This window comes from Vanessa atalanta, chromosome 6, assembly GCF_905147765.1.
Source record: "Vanessa atalanta chromosome 6, ilVanAtal1.2, whole genome shotgun sequence".
Taxonomy (NCBI): Eukaryota; Metazoa; Arthropoda; class Insecta; order Lepidoptera; family Nymphalidae; genus Vanessa; species Vanessa atalanta.
In genome coordinates this window covers 4,136,361-4,156,855 of record NC_061876.1, presented here as the reverse complement: position 1 = coordinate 4,156,855, position 20,495 = coordinate 4,136,361, and the positions used below count along the sequence as shown (strand labels likewise).

The following is a 20,495-nucleotide window of genomic DNA, read 5'->3' as shown; positions in this document are numbered from 1 at the left end:
TGCATCTAATGGGTTCAAGACCTGAAAAATGTTATAAAATCTTCATGAAATGAAGCTAGAAGATCACAACATTTAATAATAAAACAACACAACAACATATAATAACAAAAATATATCTCAAATTATATATTTTTTTAAAGTTTCAATAGTAAAACACAAATAAAAAAATCTAAAAAATAAAACATTATACAACCTTTAACGAAGGATCTTCGTGCAAGAATCCACCAATAGGGACCAGATTGTGCCTTTATACTTCAGCTAAGGGTAGGGTATTACTCCATGGTTCACTATCTACTGGTGCATTTAATAATTACAAAAATACCACTACGGATGTGCAAATTAATTTACACTAAAATATGTATTAAATGTCACAGAAGAGCAGTAAATACCAAGAACACTTTTAAAGGTAAGGTAAATACAAGAGCTTTTGTGGCTTTATATCTAAATTAAATGAACGCTGTATGAACACATAACGAGGGGTAAATAAAATTATAACATATTTTATATATTTTATTAATTGGTACAAAAATTTACAATTTTCTTAAAAAGTAAATATCAGAAATATGCTGCAAGTAATTAATGTTATAGATGATTTTTCACTTCGTATTAAAATATATTTTTTTGTATCACAGCTAATTAATTATTAATTTGCTATGATTAAGTGGTTTCGACATTATTTGCATATGCATTGATTTTTTATGTCTTCTTAAATTAATAGTGGTAACTGCGTATGGTAACATTTTGTTTACTTATTTATATTAATGGTTATAAACAGTCTTCATTGGGTGCCGTGCATCTGTTTAAAAACCAACCGGTATATTTGTATGTGTATTTACAAGTATTGGAGTTTTTACTAAATATTTACATGTCCTAATTGTGTTTCATGCAATTCTGGGTAAGTTAGTAACTGGGAGAACTTAAATATCTAAATTTATATAAGATAGTCGCCAAGAAAACCAAGCCACCCTGTAATATTCTTTGTTAAAGAAAATGTTTTACGAATTAAGTATGTTATATATTTTAGTACATAAATAACATGGAGATTTTACGAAAATACTTAAGGATGGCTCATTTTTGGGCAACAATAAAATTTAAATATATACACGCAATAAATATCCTTGGTGAAAAATTAAATGGCAAGTCGTTAGTTACATAACATATACGCTCATATATAATATAAAAATTGTACATAAAATGTCGTTGTACAAGTAAGAGCCTCAACTGTGATATTTAAAGTGATATATCAACCTTTATAGGGTATCACCAAATAAGACATAAGATTTAACTGAAATTCACTCAGAAATTATTATTATTATCTTTAAATAAAATCACAAAATAGCACGAACTCCAGTGGAAACATTCGAATATAAAATAAACACAAAAGGCAGAGTCGAGCACTTCGAGTCTACCGAACACATCACACAAAACAAACATAAAATTAGACTTAGTTAACATAAAAATCAACTGCTTTACCAATTGTCGCGCACATTACGGTACGAAAACTGTCAAATGTTTCTAGGAACAGATTTAGTTGATAGGAGGAAGATGGTCTCCGCATGTCGGGAAGTTGGGAGGGACTGGAGGAAGATCTGCGTGAGTGCCTACTTGAAGAACGACGTTCATGCCGATGACGATATGGAACAAGAAGTGGCAATGAAGAAGCCAGAATCCAGGATTGTTGGCTCTGAAACGGACAATGACGTAGCCGTTGTTGGGAACAGCTATCGTATCTTTTGCTGGAGGGAGATCACCTTGTTTCAAATGACGTTCGAGCAAACCTCTTCTATCAAGATCGAGAGCGTGTTTCAAATTAATTTTCTTAACGTTCTGGTCTGGTGATCGGCCGATACCAATAACATTGTATGCGTATCCGTGTAAGTGGAACGGATGAGATAAGTTGGCGATTTGTACTGAAAGTAAAATAATAATGATAGTTTAGTAATTTATATTTAAAATCGATTCGAAAACATTAGAATGTTTATAATATTTATTATATAAGTTACCTTCATCTACCATTACGACTTCTACAACAGCGTTAAGAGGAATATCCACTTTGTGTGTGCACATGCAGTTTTGGCCGCAGTCAGCAGGTCTGTTGTCACCGTTACAGAACTGATCGGGATTAATGTCGTCAAATTGACTGATAAGAGGAGCAGGTGGCGACATATACGAGATTTCGTCTATTAAACTAATTACATGATCCCCTTGTGGTGCAACTGGAAAGTATGATTATGATCAGAATATTATTTAATGTGGAAATATACTCCAGCAATATTTATGCGCAATATGTTAAAGCGTATTCTTACCTAAGTATCTGTTGTACGTGTTCGGTTGGAATAACATTTCCGGTCTGTAGGCGAAGAAACGGAATGGCAAGAAGATCTTGACGTCAGGTCTCTCTTGTAAAATCGCGGGGTCAATGTTTCGTGCATTTTTAAGTTGGCTGACGCAAATAGCATCGTTTCTGCGAATGTTACATCTCGCATCCAAGGGGTTCATTACCTGAATAGTTAGTGGGGAGAAAGGTACGTGCAATTACTAATATAACGTGCATAATCTACTTCTACATTTTCATTTATACTACTTTATATTTATTAGGTAAGAATAGAATTGGCTAAATTATTATAATTTGACAAAAAGATTTAAACAGCGTAAGATTTATTTAATTCAATTTGATAAACTTTAAATATATAAATCTTTTTGTCATAATAATTATAATGGATACCATTTTGGGAGGTGCAAGGGAATCTACATTATAATACCAGTTCTACTTTTTGGTATACGGTTGCTACTCAAATGGTATACCTTACTATATATTAAGGTATTTACACATCTCACTTAATAACAGCTTTCTATACAAATGCATACTGGTCAATAATTAAAAAGATAAGGTACCTTGAATGATCTGCATCGATACTAGTGTTTATGCTTAAGTAATAATGTGCAATAAAATTGGCTAAGTTTATCGAGGTTGTCGTGTCGGCAAGAATCCAGTATGCAATATCCGCCGATTAATGAGTGAGAGAGGAAGGCTCGTGACAAAAGATTAGGAAAAGGAATTCATTCAATGTGTATAAAGGGAACACCGTACTATAGCACCAAATTTAGGAATACTTATTTACACAACATGACGTTTTAAAGTCCGATTTGTTGACGTATTTTCACTTATATACAAATTTATTTGAGAAACTTACGACTCCTTGTGGTATTCCCACATCGTAGGTTGGTGGAGTGGAAGATGGTTGATAGGGTCCTCTAGCATAACGAAGTATACCAAGTTGTTGAGCTCGTTTAATACCACACTCTCCAAGTCCACGTACTTGAATCCAATACGCACCAGGGTTATTGTTCGCTTCGATGACAAAATCGTAACGTTCACCTATAATTAAAAGTGGTCTTAAACTTTTTTTTTCAATTCATGATAATAGCAATTAACTAAGAAAATCGGCGTAATCGAGGAAGCAGTCGGCAACATTATACAATTCTCTTCGGTTGAGTTGATGCACGAGTTAACTAGATATAGATTACGACATAACAGGGCGTGCCTTATTAAAATAACGGTCGATTATTAACATATCCATATCGTTAAATAATAAAGAAGTTCCGCAAGGTACTTTGAAGAATTAATATTGAATATGTATCCAGTTTTCTAACATTTACTTTCTGATTGTCTTATTATGATATGTTATTTAATAGCTACCTATTAAAACTGGAAAACCTACAGATGTACTCATAGCTAATGTAAAATTTTACTTACCGGAGAACGAGATGATTGTGTTAACTTTAACTGGTTGCACCGGCTCTCCGTCGGTCGCTATTACTGTCAGATTATGACCCTCGAATGTAATTTGGGCGGGGCAAACTGAAGCAAAGGCATTAATCATTCTGAACCTGTATCTTCTGCCAGGTGTAATGGTAAAAACTTCAAGAGGTGTGTTCGTCATAAATCCAGTGTTAGGATCTCTAAATTGCCCTTTTCCATTAATAAGCACGTTCTCGGGGTCTTGACCAGTGTTAACAGCTAGACGACCAGGGAATCTCTCAGCGGCATCCTCGTGGAGCCAATCACTGAGCAACATAACGTGAGTCGTCAAATCATAATCATACAGATGACTGTTGGGGTCTTTGGATGGTGGTTGACGAACGACTATACTTCCATATAAACCATCCAATTTCTGTAGACCAGTGTGAGCATGCCAGAAGTGAGTACCAGCGTTACCTTGCCATTGGTATCTAAAAATCAAAAATACATAAATTAATATTGTATAATATTGAATACTAACAGTGAAATATACTCGTAAATAAATGTAATATTACCTGAAAGTGTTTCCTTGTTGGATAGGACATTGGGTAACAAATGGCACGCCATCATAGTATTGAGAGCCTCGCTGCCAGATTCCATGCCAGTGAATGGTAACTTCCATACCTTCCATGTGATTTTCTACATCGATAACTACTTTGTCATTTTCACAAACTTGTATAGAAGGACCAGGCAACATTCTGTTAGCAGATAAGATACCACGTTCGACTCCGTCCGCTAATACGCACTGGCAATGCGACCAAACTACGTTGGTTGCGTTAGGTGTACATACTTGGCAAGCCCTGGAAAGACATAAAATTACATTACATATTTTAATATTAAATTTACATATAAATAGCACTCTTAATACATTTTAAGTTTAGGAAACATTTATCAGAGGTTGGCATAAACTAACAGGCACCTATTACATTATTAATTACACGTTAAATGGACATGGTTAAATTACACGGCAAAGAATTTAGGTTATAGGGTGATTATTAGTTGTCATCTGTTGATGGTATTTATATTGGATCGAATTACGCATAAACATCTACAGACGTAAAGAGTGAGGTGGTGTAAACATACAGTGTGTTATGAGAATATTCTTAAGATCATATTGTTATTTGGTAGTTCCGAAAAGATATTGTATGATATTTTTAAGTGATATTATTGGAGTCGCTTGTCTAATTTATCTCTCGTTCTATTTATGCGCAAAACCAATACACAGCATACAATAGAATTCTATAGATCATAGGACGCTTATAAGTTGATGGCGTTTTTGCTTGGTGGGCTTTGGACAACCCTACTTATACCCCATATGGGTATGTACCTAACACTCATCAGATATTCCACCGCAAAACATCAAAACTTATTGCAGTGTTCCAGTTTGAACGGTGAGTGAGTTTCTACTAACTACAGGCACAAGGGATATAACATCTTAGTTGCCAATGTTGGTAGTGCATTGACTTTGTAAGACCATTCCTTACTAGTAATTAATAATTTTTCCATCAAGGTCAATGTCTATGGGCGGTGGTGACCACGTAGCATTAAGTAGCCCATTTTCCCTACCTATATTATATAAAAAAGCATATCCATAAAAAAGTATATACCATCTTATTGGTAAATGTAGTTAAAAAACCTTATCTATAAGTCCACATCTTTTCCAAACATTCGATCGAAGTCACGTGCATCACTTATCGTATAATATACGTAAAGGCCAACGTTGCGTAATACAGGATTTATAAAAGGAAATAGTTAATACTATAAGTATTCTTAAAATTAGAAGCTATTGTTTGAATAAAAATGGAATAGATATTTTTTTGTGATAGATGATTATAATTATTTCAGGAAACTTAAATGAACACACCTCTTTATAAAATAAACCATTAAATAAGTTTCTAAATTATAATAATGTATAATATTAAAACAAAATACTTACGCTCCCAAAACGGTGTAGAATTCCAGGGTGAAATGATAGTAACAAATTCTTGGTGGTTCATTTTCCCTGCATGCTCTTGCGCACTCGTCAGGGGCTGACAATGCGGGATTTCTTCTAAGCTCAGCTGTAGCGCTGCTCGTGAAATCCAAATGTTTCAGAGACAATTTTCCATTCGCGGTTCTCGCCAAAGGAGGCAACGGATTACTTCTGAAGCTGGCACCACTAAGCGGACCGCTGCCGCTTGTTGGCACGAAGGGATTTGCTGATGGCCCGATTGTGCTATCGACTGAACCAAACGTGTTAAACGGATCACTGCCGGTCGGGTGTGTTTGAACGAGTCCGTGTGTAGAAGCGAATGAATTACTATTATCCCGGAAAGGCGTCGCTGTTCCCGATTGCCACCATGACGCTGACGTCGATTGATCATCCGGGATTGCTTCTGCAAATAAAATAAAATATGGTTAGTATAACGATTTAAAATAATAATAACATATTTAAACATTATTATGACTTGACAAATGTGACAAATTTTTGTTTGTTGAAAGTTAGAGGGAACGCGAATGTTACTGACCGGCTGGTCAGTATATTCGATTAGCTTTTATGGTAATTTTGCATCGTATTGTTAACGAAATTGTTAAAGTCCAGCGAATGTTGTCACGACTGTTTTGTAATCGTACTAGTTAAAAGGAGTCCGGTCTCCAATCTATCCTTAAATTATAAGGACTTTTACTTCCTCCATCGGCGTGTGTTACATTTTGTGACAGTTGCTCTATATTTTATCGAGCGATACACTTAATTGAACATTTTGTTAGATACAATCGCATTATTCTGTTTCGACACCGTATCTTACTCAATGTTGGTCATTCTGTTACGGACTGTTTTTATTTATAGTTCGGTGCTTAGGACCCATGACCCTGAACCGATTTAACTTTTACTTCCTCGTTACTTTTGACTTGTAATTTTATATTTTTTATATATCGTCTATTATAATAATTATACTATCAACATGATCTTTTTTAATTTCGAATAATTGTATGATTGAATATTAATTGTAATTTATTAATAGATATGTTTGTTATGCTTTTAAATGTTATAATTATGTAGTTATAGATCCTATATATAATAAAATAACTTTAAAAGAGCATATTCTCAATAATTCAAATTTAATAGTCCAATTGAATAATTGTCCGGTAATAAATAAATGGAATAAGCCCTTCTATACACTCATTTTTTATTTTAAATTAATTATCTGTTTGTAGCCTAATCCTGAAGGCAATTTATGAAATAACCATAGAACACATTGTAATGTTCGATATAATTAATAACCAATAAAGTAAAGATTTTTCTAATAACATAGGTTAAATAAGCTCATCAGACTTTTGTTAAAATAAAGAAGCAATAAAAACAAAATAAAATTGCTAGAAAAAATAAGTAGGCGCAATATTATTTTATTTTAAATTTTTTAGTAGCATTAGAATTAAATCAAAATAAATTAAAAAAATCTATACATATTGAGGGCAAAATCCATCTTAATTCTATTATCTAAACTAAAAAGTTCGTTGTCTGTATAGTTCAGGTTTTCGTCTGTCTTAATGTTAGTTAAGATTAATAAATTGAGATATTAGCGTGTCATTTGTTTTAATAAAGAGTGAAAAAGTAAACAAAATAAATCGTATATATTTACATAAAATACCCCCTATTATATTTTTTTTATTTGATACAAAGAATTCATATCCTTTTTTTAGAAAACTTCATGTTCATAATTTAATGATAATTTTAAGTCGTTTAAGAACTGCAAGAGGATTAATAACTCTGATTTTATAGGCAAATATGCCGTTATTACTTTGATTACCGACACAGTAATTGTATTCGGGCGAGCCTACAATTATGTACGCACTACGCAGTGTGTGCTGAGCTTATCAGATGATATGATACAGTACGTAATATAAATCACGTAAGATTGCTTTTCTTTAATTATACCTCAGCACGTATGATCAAATCTTAACACTACGCAATAAAAAAAAGTTAGATACAAATAAGACATAATATCAACAATAGTATTTGTATCCGGTCTGAAACCACAACATGTGAACAGCTAGATCATGATATATATAATTATGAGAAAAAAAACAAAAACAAATGAAAACTAACTGTCAGTCAAGCTGTATCTGCTTTGTTAGGTTTGCGCACACTTTCGCTAACCCGTCTTTGTGTTTAATATATTTAGTTAGTAGTATAGTCAGTTCATTTGACTGTTATAATTAATTTAGACATATATATTAAAAACGATTTCCGCTTGTATGCGTATATATTTGTTTTTGGTAAACAATAATTGATGTTTAAACAAAGATAAAAATGGCCAGTAATTTCACAGTTGATTGCGTTTATAATTCGAACGTTTGAAGTTTTGATGACCTTAGACTATCCGATGTATAATTATTTATAATATGTCTCTATTTTCGTCAGCTCAAGAACACGACCGATTAAAATAAAATGAATAATTATTACAAACTGAGATGAATACTAATAATAAGATAATTTTAAGTATTATGTAAGTACATAAATGTAAAGAAAATCGTTCTAAGTTAACTAAGATGTACGTGAATATGATTCGGTATGCTCTAATCGAGTATGATAATAAGCGGAACACTAGTTTTCCGTTCCGTTCGAACGAATTAAACGTGAACGCCCTGAAGCAGAATACAAACGATTCGTTATTGTTACCTTCGTATTGAGGACGAAAATGATATTGAGATTGTTACGAAATGTAATTTCTTGATAATATCGTGATTTGTGTATTGTGATTGTGGGTTTTCACAAAATATTTGATTTATAAAATTGCTCGATAATGTTGCTATGATTTGAATTACGTTCTTGAATATTCAAGTTAAATATGCATTGTGTCAAATAAGAAGTTGTGTGTTTATGCTATTTGATCTACTGAACAAACTGCATAAACTCAAGGACAAAATGTATTGTATCTTTTCTTTTCTCTTTGTAAAATATTGTATTGTAATTTAAATTTCGAATGTAGTTTATTTTGTTTGATTAGTTTATGCTGTTTGAACAGATGATCAAAGAGTATTAACTCATGGACAAAATATCTTTTCTTTCTTTGTTTGTAAGTAAATATAATATTGTCATTTAAATTTGCAATGTATTTTACACGATTAAAATAATTTTGTATACCTGTATAATTATTTACTAGACATAACAGATATTATGTTATGTATAATAATAATTTTTATGAAATAATTGATTCTGTATATGATTTCCCGTCTAAAGAATTCAATAAAAACCATCGCAGTTAGCTCGTTTCAAATCACTAGTGGGCGTAATCATGATTAATTTAACAAAGGTCACTTTCGTTTCTCAATTAGCACCTACTCAATTAGTTTCAATAAAAACTCATTATACGTGAGGTCAGTGGATATGTTCCTAAGTATTCGGTATTTCATGGACGTTTATAAGCAACACCCGTACTTCGAACGTATCAATCATAGTTGATTGATATACTCACTAGAATTGTTTCAATAAGCTTTCGTATTTAATCTAGGAACGATTATTCTCGTTGAATATCGCCTTGATTTAGGTTATTATCTAGTTATATAATTCAGAGCATTGGTTGGTGTGTAATTTACAGTTATTTCCTTACGTTGGAGTGGTTTTAACATTGTTCTTTAAATAGTATATTTGTAAAGTTTGATGATTTTCAACTAAAAATAATATAATAATGTTTATAAATATTTCATCAATAATATTGTCTAATTGTTATGAAAGGTATAATAAATATATTTGTTTTTTTTAGATCTCTGATAGGCATATGGCATGTTGTCCTTGTGCCTAAAATATCATTCAGCCGATGATATAATTAAAAAAAACCCAGCATACGAAACAAATTCGCAAAAATAATATTTTTAAATATGGTTCTAAATGTGTACCATAAAATGTACTTATTATGTATGAGTATAACGTTGTTTACAATGTTTTTATATTATTAAAATTTAATATTTGGCATGTCATCCTTTTACCTGAAGCATGATAGACAACGATTTAAAAAAAAGACCTTTGAATCAATCGTCATCGTCGAAAATCAAATACTAGTATAATCGAAGATTTCTTTTAAATCATCTTACGAAACAGACTCGCAAATACTTTACATAACCAGTAAAAAAAATTACAAGTCATTTACTTGTATATCGTTGAATTCACGGAAGCCGAGAAAAGATTACTTATTAACATAAATGCTTTGTTTTCTTGTTAATTTATTTTGTGTTACAAAATTTTATAGACTATTCAAAGAATCGAGCTTTTACTTAGTGGAGTAGACAATTGTGTGCATCCGAGCGTTAAGAGTGAAAGTGGACAATTTAACGATGCTTAAAACTCAAATCGAGTTTGCTCTGAACGACTAACGATGTCCATGCGATGTGAAATAAAAAGACCGAGCATATTTGTTTTTTTACCCACCTCAGGGCAGCAGGTTTAATTGTAATGCTATTTTCACGTGTATTGTCTTTATAAATCCATTTATTTATGTTGTAACGTTAAAATAAATGCTCATTATTTTAATATATATTTTTTTGACATCAGCTTTGAGTTAAATTATACATATTCATTTTTGATTCTGAAATTAAATATTAAAAAATTTATGTAAATAAATATATTAAATTATATATTTTTTGGAAAATTCTTTGTAAAATATATTTGCAGCGGACGGACGATCAGAACCCTGGCAGATCAGACGACATTGAAAGTCATTATTATTAATAAAAATGTGCATGTTTTTTTAAAATACTCTCCGTTGAGTTTTTGAGATGAAAAATATGTTTTATTTTTATTTAAAAGAAATGGGCAACTAAGCAACGTAAGCGTTTATGTTAACAATAAACACAGTCTTAGAGGCTAAAGCCAGTTTACAAGCCGGGCAACCGCTTACGGCAACGACGTTGACATAAAATTAATTCGTTGTCAACTCAACAACCGCGTAAACGTAGCCTTTCAATTCAATTTGAAACTTTATTGCACACGCAACATTGTAAGCAGGTTAGATCTTAATTATAGTTCTAGTCCGAAATTGTCAGTTGTTTTTGCTGTCGCGTGTCGCAAATCGACTTTAGAATGTAGGAAAATGAATTCAGGCCTTAGAGACTTGCTCGCAATTTTGTCGTAAAAAATATTTCAAAATGTGTATTTAATTTAAATGGATCAGTTTCTCTTGAAATCAACGTTTTAGCTATGGAAGTTCTATTTATTTTTAACTTGGTCTAAAATTTATTCAATCTATTGCATATTATTTGCATCGTGATTTATTTATTAAATATAATGAAGTCATATAAATATTTTTACATCTTCAGTTCATTTGTTCCTTTTAGTTATGAGTTGATTTTAAATTTAGTATGTGATAATTACAGGAGTATGTTGCCATAGACGTTGGCACCCAATGAACTACTTTTAGTATAAATTATATATCAATATTTATGACGGAAACTATAAAGTATACAAATCGGCTATTTCATGTTTCGTTTTATATATGTTTATAATAGCTTTAAGACATTACATAAAATTTAGTTTACTTAACTATATCGTAATAAATTTTTATTTGTTTTATTACTCGCAGCAATTGGGTTTGCTGAAATAATTTGTAATTTTTATATTTATTAATAAAATATTGTGATTTATTATGTTTACAAAATTTTATTATAAATTTTGAGCTCATATTATTACACATCAAATTAAGGATTTTTAGCGTTTACGATTGTCAAGTTTAAAACGACTGATATGAACCTAACTTAACATCGATTCTTCGACTATGTTTTATGAATACATACATACGATCTTTTAAAGATATATTTCGTTAGAAATACACACACTATGCACACTTAAGGATATAGCTGACTACAACTGTTATATCATTTCAAAGATCAGCATCACATCTGAACAGCGTATCATCGTAAATTGGTTATCAACATTTCACGAGTGTAAAACGACGTAAGTTCTTACAGAATACTGCTCTCTTGGCTCATATCGGTGAATGTCTACGTATTGAGTGTATGTAAATAATTTATAAAGTAACTACGTAATTTCATGTATTTAAATATTTATGTCATTTTATAATAAATATGTATCGGTAGTTATGGTTCTTCTATTACACGTGTATATTTATATATACACATATGTTTAGTTTTCGGGCTATTCAATAGTAGTTGAGTAATCTCATTGCATAAGATATAGAAAAGGTTTAATAGATGTTAATTCATATGATGTTTTAATCTTAATACATAGTATCAGTAAACTGATTTGGTGTACAAAGGTTATAAGTAATAACCATTAAATAGTTTGAGTATTCAGTTTGGTTCTGCGAAAGGAATAAGAAGATTGATACATCTAACAGTCTGCGGACTGTTTGATGCATTTGTCTGTGGGTTGATACAGACGCTTACGATTGGTAGCTTTACACTTAACCCGAAAATTCCTAAGTCGTTTCTTACGACACCCATGGATTGAGAACTGGTGACTTTATTCTGCTTTGGTGACCCCAGTTTGACATATTCCACGATTCATTGTTGTAGTCATGGACAATTCGTTTCCTCACAATTGTGTCTTTTTACGAAATAGATTCTAAATATAAATAAGATATTCGATGATGTTTAACTTTACTCGGTGGTAGGGCTTTGTAATAGCCCATCTGGGTACCTAACACCCATCATCAGATATTTGTGTTGTGGTTTGAATGGTGAGTAAGTCAGTATTACTGCATGCACATGGGAGGGAGCATCTTAGTTCCTAAGTTTGGTTGCGTATTCGCGTCGTAACTATATGCTTGTCTGCCTGTCTATACTAAAAAAAAAAAATGAGATCGTCGGTCAAAACTATATATTATATTTAATTAGTTATAATCTTAAATGCATAAAGTTCTTATAAACTCTGAATAAATTTAAACCGTTAATTATAGCACTTAATACCTTGTTACGAGTATCTTTCACCATCTTACTTGGTTATACTTTTATCGCATAGATTAATCACATTACACAATAGTTATCATCGTTCATAAATCACCATAAATATGCTAATATCGATATTAATATTTATCAAACGCATGTAATCGTATAAAACACGTGTTTGTATTATATTAGCGAGCACGAGACTTGCGTTACTAAATATCTGCTAATATTTATTTTATATTATTGGTAAATTATTATTTTATGATCACATAACTGTGATAACTTTGATTAAGCAATTAAGAGGTGACTAATGTACGTTTATTAGCAACTTGTGGTGTCGATTGTATATTTTTAGAATTTAAAATAAGAAGGTTATTAATTCGGAGTTATTTTTTTTTAAATATATCGATTCCGATTTTGAATCGATTCCGATAATTCGTTTTAGTATTTAATCTGACATTTCGTTACAAAAATCTAATCTCATGAATATTTAGTTTTTATTCTTTTGTTGTTCATAATATGTAGTTCAAACTAAAATAGAACTATTCGAACTCGGTATTACGTAAGGCAATGACCTATCTTATGCGACGATAGCATTAATGGCTTACCTTCACCTGACCATTTACCATTTATGCTTTATGTGTGTGCTATTCGTATGAATTGCAGTTCACACTTTAAGTTTTGATAAATGTACAGATTATATATAAATATGTCAAATAAATATTAGATAGAGCACAGATAAAAAATACAAAAATCGCTCGGCAAACTTTTTACTTATGCCAGTGATCTTTCATGGACAGCCAACTGTATAAGACGAGTCTTATAGAAAATTGTATATATTTTTTTAAATTATTGTAAACTTTATAGGCAACATCTATTATCAATGAAGAAATATCAATAATTAAAAATGCGTATAAGGCAAATCGCGTAACAAAATACATTCCAGAATCAAAATAAAAAAAAAGAACAAAACAAAGGTGCCATAGTTAATAACACTTAATGGAAAACGGTTCCATATCAAAGATATACAGATGACTATTACGCATATGAATATATGCTTTCACTTTGAATGTATATCGTTTTGTATGTGATATTGCAAAATAAGATCGGATTAGTTAGAAGCACGCACGTTTCATTGTGAAATAAAGCTTTTGTTAGTGTTTTTTCACATAGTTGCTTTGCAATAAAATAAACGCAGACCATAAACACTCTCTTTTAAAGACCTAACGGCCTGTGTTGCAATGTAACGCGTGTTTTTCCACTTCTACATTTTTATTTTAAAACGAATTTTGTTCTCAAAATAGAAAAAATAAAAACTCAATTTATCTTATTTCGTTTTTTCTTTTTCAAATATAGTTAAAGAAAAGAGGTTATATATATAAACTTAAAAATAATTTGTGGTCAATATGTAAAAGTCTTGATTTTGAAACAGATGTAACACCTACTATATTATGGATTAAAAACTCAAAGAGTAGTACGAATCCATTGCAATAAATAGCAAATTGACTTAATTATGAGACAGGTTAATAGTGCAAAAATTGTCTATTAAGTTACGGATCATTAACCCTTAAAATGGTTCCAGGTGAGCAGTTTAGGAAATTAAAACGCATTAGACTGAATGCACACAAAAAATGTAACAAAATGCACTTAAGTAACAAAGGCGCGAAAAACCACGTAATAGAATCGAGTAATTTACATCGATTATTGTAACAAGGCCAAGAAAACTTTTGATTTAACATTTATATTTAGTACGTAATATTTTTATGAGCTTCGTTCCATATTTTGTTTGAAGCGATTTTTATATGAACGATATTTTTCTACCTATTTTTGTATTCTGTTTATACCTTTGTATTATACCTTTGTATTCTGTGTTATAGTAGCAGTAGAGCCGAGATGGCCCAGTGGTTTGAACGCGTGCATCTTAACCGATGATTTCGGGTTCAAACCCAGGCAGGCACTACTGATTTTTCATGTGTTTAATTTGTGTTTATAATTCATCTCGTGCTCGGCGGTGAAGGAAAACATCGTGAGGAAACCTGCATGTGTCTAATTTCAACGAAATTCTGCCACATGTGTATTCCGCCAACCCGCATTGGAGCAGCGTGGTGGAATATGCTCCAAACCTTCTCCTCAAAGGAGAGGAGGCCTTTATCCCAGCAGTGGGACATTTACGGGCTGCTAATGCTAATTCTGTGTTACAATGACAATCTATACTAATATTATAAATGTGAAAGTAGCTCTGTCTGTACGTTTGTTACGCTTTCAAGGCTAAACCACTGAACCGATTTTGATGAAATTGGTGTGAAGCAAGTTAGAACTCCAAGGAAGGACATATTTTTTATACGTAACACGCGAGCGAAGCCGCGTTCGAAAACTTGTCGTTTATCTAATCTTGGACATACGTAGCATACATAAGTATATTTAATATGGTATAACTCTATTAATTTTACCTGGAATCTCGAATCATGTTGCAGTTTTCACTTTTAAAATTGTTTTATAAGTATTCCCACGATGTTTTGTCGGAGCGAATCTCTAATGAAGCTGGGTTTAATTAGCATGGATCTATTTATGATACCTTCAGACCATATCGGGCACACGGTTATGGGGCAAGATAATTTCAACTTGAATAACGTTTTCCATATCGGTTAGATTATTTCATTTTAATATGGAGTTCGATTTATAGTTGAAACTAAGATTGTGAGTTTTAATATGTGGTATTTTGATTAATGGAAATTGTTTAGTTTACTATTTTTCATTAAGTACAAGCAACTTGCTTAGCGATTATGTGCCATAATAACCTCACATATTTACGCCTACACCGTCAATATGCCGCAAATATGATCAATTTCGAAGATGTCACATCCATTGCCACTGTAATTACACCGGTTCGCTCATCCTTCAAATCGGAATACAACAATAAAGTTCATCGATTTTGCGGTAGAATAGAATGATTAATTAGAGTTGGGAGACGGGGGGGGGGTGCTTTGTATTGGGGATGTTTTTATTTATACATTCATCAGTATAAATAAATATGTTTTTATTAAAACGGTGTACGTCTTTTCGCGTATCTATGGAGCATATGCCTCGTGACCATGGAATATGTTATGAGCACATTGGTCATTGACACACTGTCCAATATGTATCTCGTTGATTGACTCCATAGAAGTATGTACATGAGTTACATGATTATTGCCTGTTACTCTTTAGTCTAGATAAAAACAGGTTTCATTATAAATCTTATTATATTTACAATTACAACTAAACTATACTCTAATATATATGTATGATTTGTTTACGAAATATATAATTATATGAAAAGTTTTATTAGCATATTTTACTACTATACTGTGCTATCCTAGTTTTATTTTGTATATATTTGTATATATTCATACTTCTTTAAATAAATAAAATACTTACATAAATGTTTCTGGGAATGTTTATGAGGTAAGTCGAATCTTGGATTTGATATTTCATGTATGAAATAACGCAATGACAGTTTAACGACATTTATAATAGAGGGTAATTTGGCTTTACAATATGTAATCCCCGTGTAATCTCGGTCAAGTTACGTTTTTGTACTGTATTACAGTGGAAAAAGTTTTTCTTTACTAATATTATATAGAATTGTGCCAAGACCTAATTGTAGTCAGCCTTAAGTTAAAAAAAAAATTATAATCCGTTCATTTATAAAATATTTTGAAAAACGAGTGCAGAATTAACACTATTATTATAATAGAACAAATAAAACTACGTATAAAAAAGGTGCCGTTGCAAAATACCGTGTTTTAAAATATTCAGAACACAAAGATTAGCGGTTTTCCGGTATAAATAGTACGAACAAATTGTAACGTATCATAAGGTCGGTCCCTCACCGGGAGCATTCGAATGGATTGTAATAATTCTGATTCGAACAGTACACAGGTAAGAGAAAATAATTGAGCTTTACAGTGCACAATCTCTAATGATGCAAGTTGTCTGATCGTGTAAAAATAACTGATTCGACTAGGGGCAAAAATTTTTATATTACAAGCGAATGCTCTTGGTGAGCGACCGCCCTTAGCGTGTATTATGAATGTGGTGAGCATTGAGCATGTTATAATTCGTATGTGTGGGGACTAGGGTTGCCACTTTACCAGCAGTAATTTTATTAATTATAGATTTTATAAATTACAATTTCAACTTTAAAATAAAAAAAAATTATGTAAAAATTAATTAGTAGGTTATGTAAACGTAAAAAAATTACATTGCAAAACGACATGTATTAAATGTAACCCAAAAATACAGACATATTAAATATATAACCTAAAAAATGACAAAACGGCCAGCACGGCCACTTTTGTGACCTTGTAGCTTGCGCACAAAATGTAACTTTACGCACGTCGGTATTACGTTAATATACATTTAATTAGAAAATAACACATACTTATATCTTACAAAATCAACAAGGACATGAAGTAAAATTACAAAAAATACGTAATTTAGAGCAAATAGTAGATGAATACAAAATGATAAAGACATTATGGTGAGGTGGCCGACTTTTAGCGATTTAAGAAAATTGCAATAATGTCCTTAACCTTAATTCCTTCTTGACAGCTTTGTCCATATTTTCCCACGGACAATGTTAGTAGATTGGGTGCACTATGCATCGATTGCAATACAGGAGAACAACAATAAAGTTCACAATGTATGAGACGGTTCGCACGTGTCTTACGATATAGTATTTATGAGCTTAGTTTGTTTATTATGCAAATATAATTGTATTGTAACATAAACAAAAAAAATGTTGTATAATACTCGCAGGTATTATAGTTGTTTTATAGAAATGATTATAATTATCATTAAAAATACAACACATAAAATTTATTATTAGTATAGTATTTTTGACAGTTCTGATGTTTTTTTTTAGTTACAAAACAAACTAAGATGTAAATTTTGGTATCCTATATTTTATGTTAATCGGTTTAACGTTAAATAATAGTTTGGAGTTTTTAATATTAAGATAATAAATAATGAAACGTCTTAATTTATATGATAGAAGAGCATGAAATTTACGCTTGTCACGTCAATAGTATTTAATCTCGGGTGAAACTGTGAAGCCCATTTATAGAACTAAATCCTTCCACGAAAGGCGGTTGCATCTTTCGATATTAATTTTATGAACATGTAATAAAAGTCTCGTCATTGATTCCATTAATTTTTTTATAAATTTATTTAATTATATTTTCATAGTAAAATATATATTTGTGTTCAGATGCAAGTTTTCTTTGTCTGCTAGGTTGACTCTTATTGGTACCTTGACATCATCCATTACTCACGCTTTCGGAACTCACGGCCCTTGTTAGGATATTCTTTGCAAAAAACAGTCATGATTGGCGCTTAAATCACTGGTCGTCCATTGAATATTACAAAATATCTTTTTGTATAAGCAAAAAAACTTAACAAAAAACAAAACTTTTTATTGATTTAGGCGTCATATTATACTTATAGAATTGTTAAATATTTTTAAGGTATTAATTTAAATCGACTTGTCTAAATACATATATTAGTATATTAAAGTGATATATAGTATAATAGTAAATATTTTTGTGTGATTTATTCCTAAAATGTATGAATTGAACTTGATTGGTATAATTTTATCAAAGCTTAAGCACGCGATTTTATTTTGTAGTTGAATTTATCAGATTGCATGAAAATAACATGATCAATAGTACCGTGTGATAAGGATTTAATTAACCGTATATCGCCTTATATGGCATCATACTTGAACGAAATTCAGGACACATATATTTTAAGAATCAACAAGCTTAATCATTTAAAGTAATTAGAATGATAAATATTTATAAACCGAAATATCTTATATACAAACAAAGCTACAATATAATTAGAGTCAATTAAATGTGACTTTTATGCAATACTTGTTACCCTTAGTAATTACAGTTTTGTTTCTGAATTTAATTAATACTAGTTTAAAAGTATTGGTTATCAAGCGGTACAGATTGATAACTACTTCTTTATTTTAATGGGAATGAGCCTAACGAATATAAAGGTGAGCCTTCACTGAAATTGACAACGATTTTATTTTCAACATGGGTAGATTAAAAATATTTTAAATTGTCAACACATTTATAATTAAACGTCGAGGCTCTAGTATTATTTTAGCGTGAATTCGTTGCCGAAATAAAAACAAAAGTCGGGTACTGAAAAATAACAAACATTAATATCTCTGACAAACATTAATATTTTTTCCCCAATAAAAGCTCACCTTTAACTATTAAAAAAAAAATGATGTAAATTTATCGATAACTGTGACGCTACAACATCATAATTACACAGCTGAAGTGAGTTTATAATAAAATGTATGTTGAAATATATATTATTATTTTGTTTGTATAATATATTGAACTAGCTGTTCGCAGCTTGACATTAACATTTAATAGCATGAGATAAATATTACCCATGGTAAATTGATTCACGAATATCGATATCGGCAATCTTTATCGACTGCCGTTTTCGGTCGCATAACATTATAATAGTTATAAAAGTCACGTTAAAACTATATAATTTAGAATTCCATATCAACAGTTTATTGCTTTCGTATTATTAAATCCACGTATGTATGTGTGCGTTCTTCCAGAATATTTTAATTTCGTACAATGTCAAACAGTATTAACAGTGTTTCGAATGTGTAGTCAATGTAAATATTAGTACAGGAAGTGTTCCTACTATATCTTCTATGTCTATCTTGAGAATTTAGTTCCAAGGCGATTAAGATAAGATACTACGGAGCGTAGATTTATGAAACAGCAGATGGCGTCGGTAGCATTCGGTACAGTGTGTCTCAATTATAAAAATCGTCTAAAGATCCAACCTAAACGCTAAAAAGTTTCACATGTGTGAGTTATTTATTGCAAAACGTCATATGTTGTTCATAAACATCGAAACATTGTGATCTTTTCAGTTTCAAGACGAATCGAATTCTCGAATGAATCGTATATTAATAAAGATAAATCATTTGGCAGTACAACGACACACGTTGTAACGATTATGTATGTATGTACATATGTAAATTTATAAGGTTAACTATTGCTAACACGATGTAAGCGTTGACAGCGCCCTATTGTCACCGTTTCTATAATTCGATACAATGGCAATACACGATCAATCTACCATTGCTTTTTACGACTTCAAAACACCAATAAGACCTAACGTGACTTAACGTTGTGGGCGTTTATTAATAGTGCACAGTCGTGATAAGTCGATTTTAAATCAGAGACAATATTTCTATGGCGGTTTGTAAATTACAGAGCGGACACAATAATACAATAATGAGGGATTGTTTCGAGTTTAACAGTAATGATATACGGGTTCGAATGCGCAGGATTCATTTCACACGGCGTGTGATACAGACTATAGAATATTAGAGATATATTTATAGGCTACTTAGCAAGCAACTTACAAATAAAACGATTTTGTATTTGAAATTTATGATTTGTAGTTCTATAAAATAATAGAAATTATACGACTCTCATAGCGATGATAAACACAAGTTAACTTAACAATTGACTGATAATTGATATTGACGCTTCATTTCCTGAAGCGTTGATAAGCTTATCTTTTTTTATGATATAAGGCAGACGAACAAATGGGTCACCTGATGGTAGGTAGTCACCACCGCCCATAGACAATGGCGCTGTAAGAAATATTAACCATTCCTTACATCACCAATGCGCCACCAAACTTGGGAACTAAGATGTTATGTCTCTTGTGCCGTTACACTGGCTCACTCATCCTTCAAACCATGAACACAACAATA

At 31.3% G+C, this 20,495-nt stretch overlaps 1 protein-coding gene across 2 annotated transcripts in view; it reads right to left on the bottom strand.

Annotated features, from left to right (window-relative positions):
• Window positions 1-573: 573 nt before the first annotated feature.
• Window positions 574-20,495, bottom strand: part of LOC125064501 (laccase-1) — a 44,478-nt gene continuing 24,556 nt past the window's right edge. The window contains exons 2-8 of one of the 2 annotated variants that reach the window (XM_047671580.1): window positions 5,739-6,177; window positions 4,318-4,602; window positions 3,758-4,233; window positions 3,195-3,379; window positions 2,307-2,502; window positions 2,004-2,216; window positions 574-1,910 (exon numbers count right to left, since the gene is read on the bottom strand). In XM_047671580.1, the coding sequence (XP_047527536.1) occupies window positions 1,528-1,910; window positions 2,004-2,216; window positions 2,307-2,502; window positions 3,195-3,379; window positions 3,758-4,233; window positions 4,318-4,602; window positions 5,739-6,177 (2,177 nt within the window). In that variant the 3' untranslated portion in view covers window positions 574-1,527. The remainder of the gene's footprint in view (window positions 1,911-2,003; window positions 2,217-2,306; window positions 2,503-3,194; window positions 3,380-3,757; window positions 4,234-4,317; window positions 4,603-5,738; window positions 6,178-20,495) is intronic. The other variant, XM_047671581.1, reaches the window with a different exon arrangement.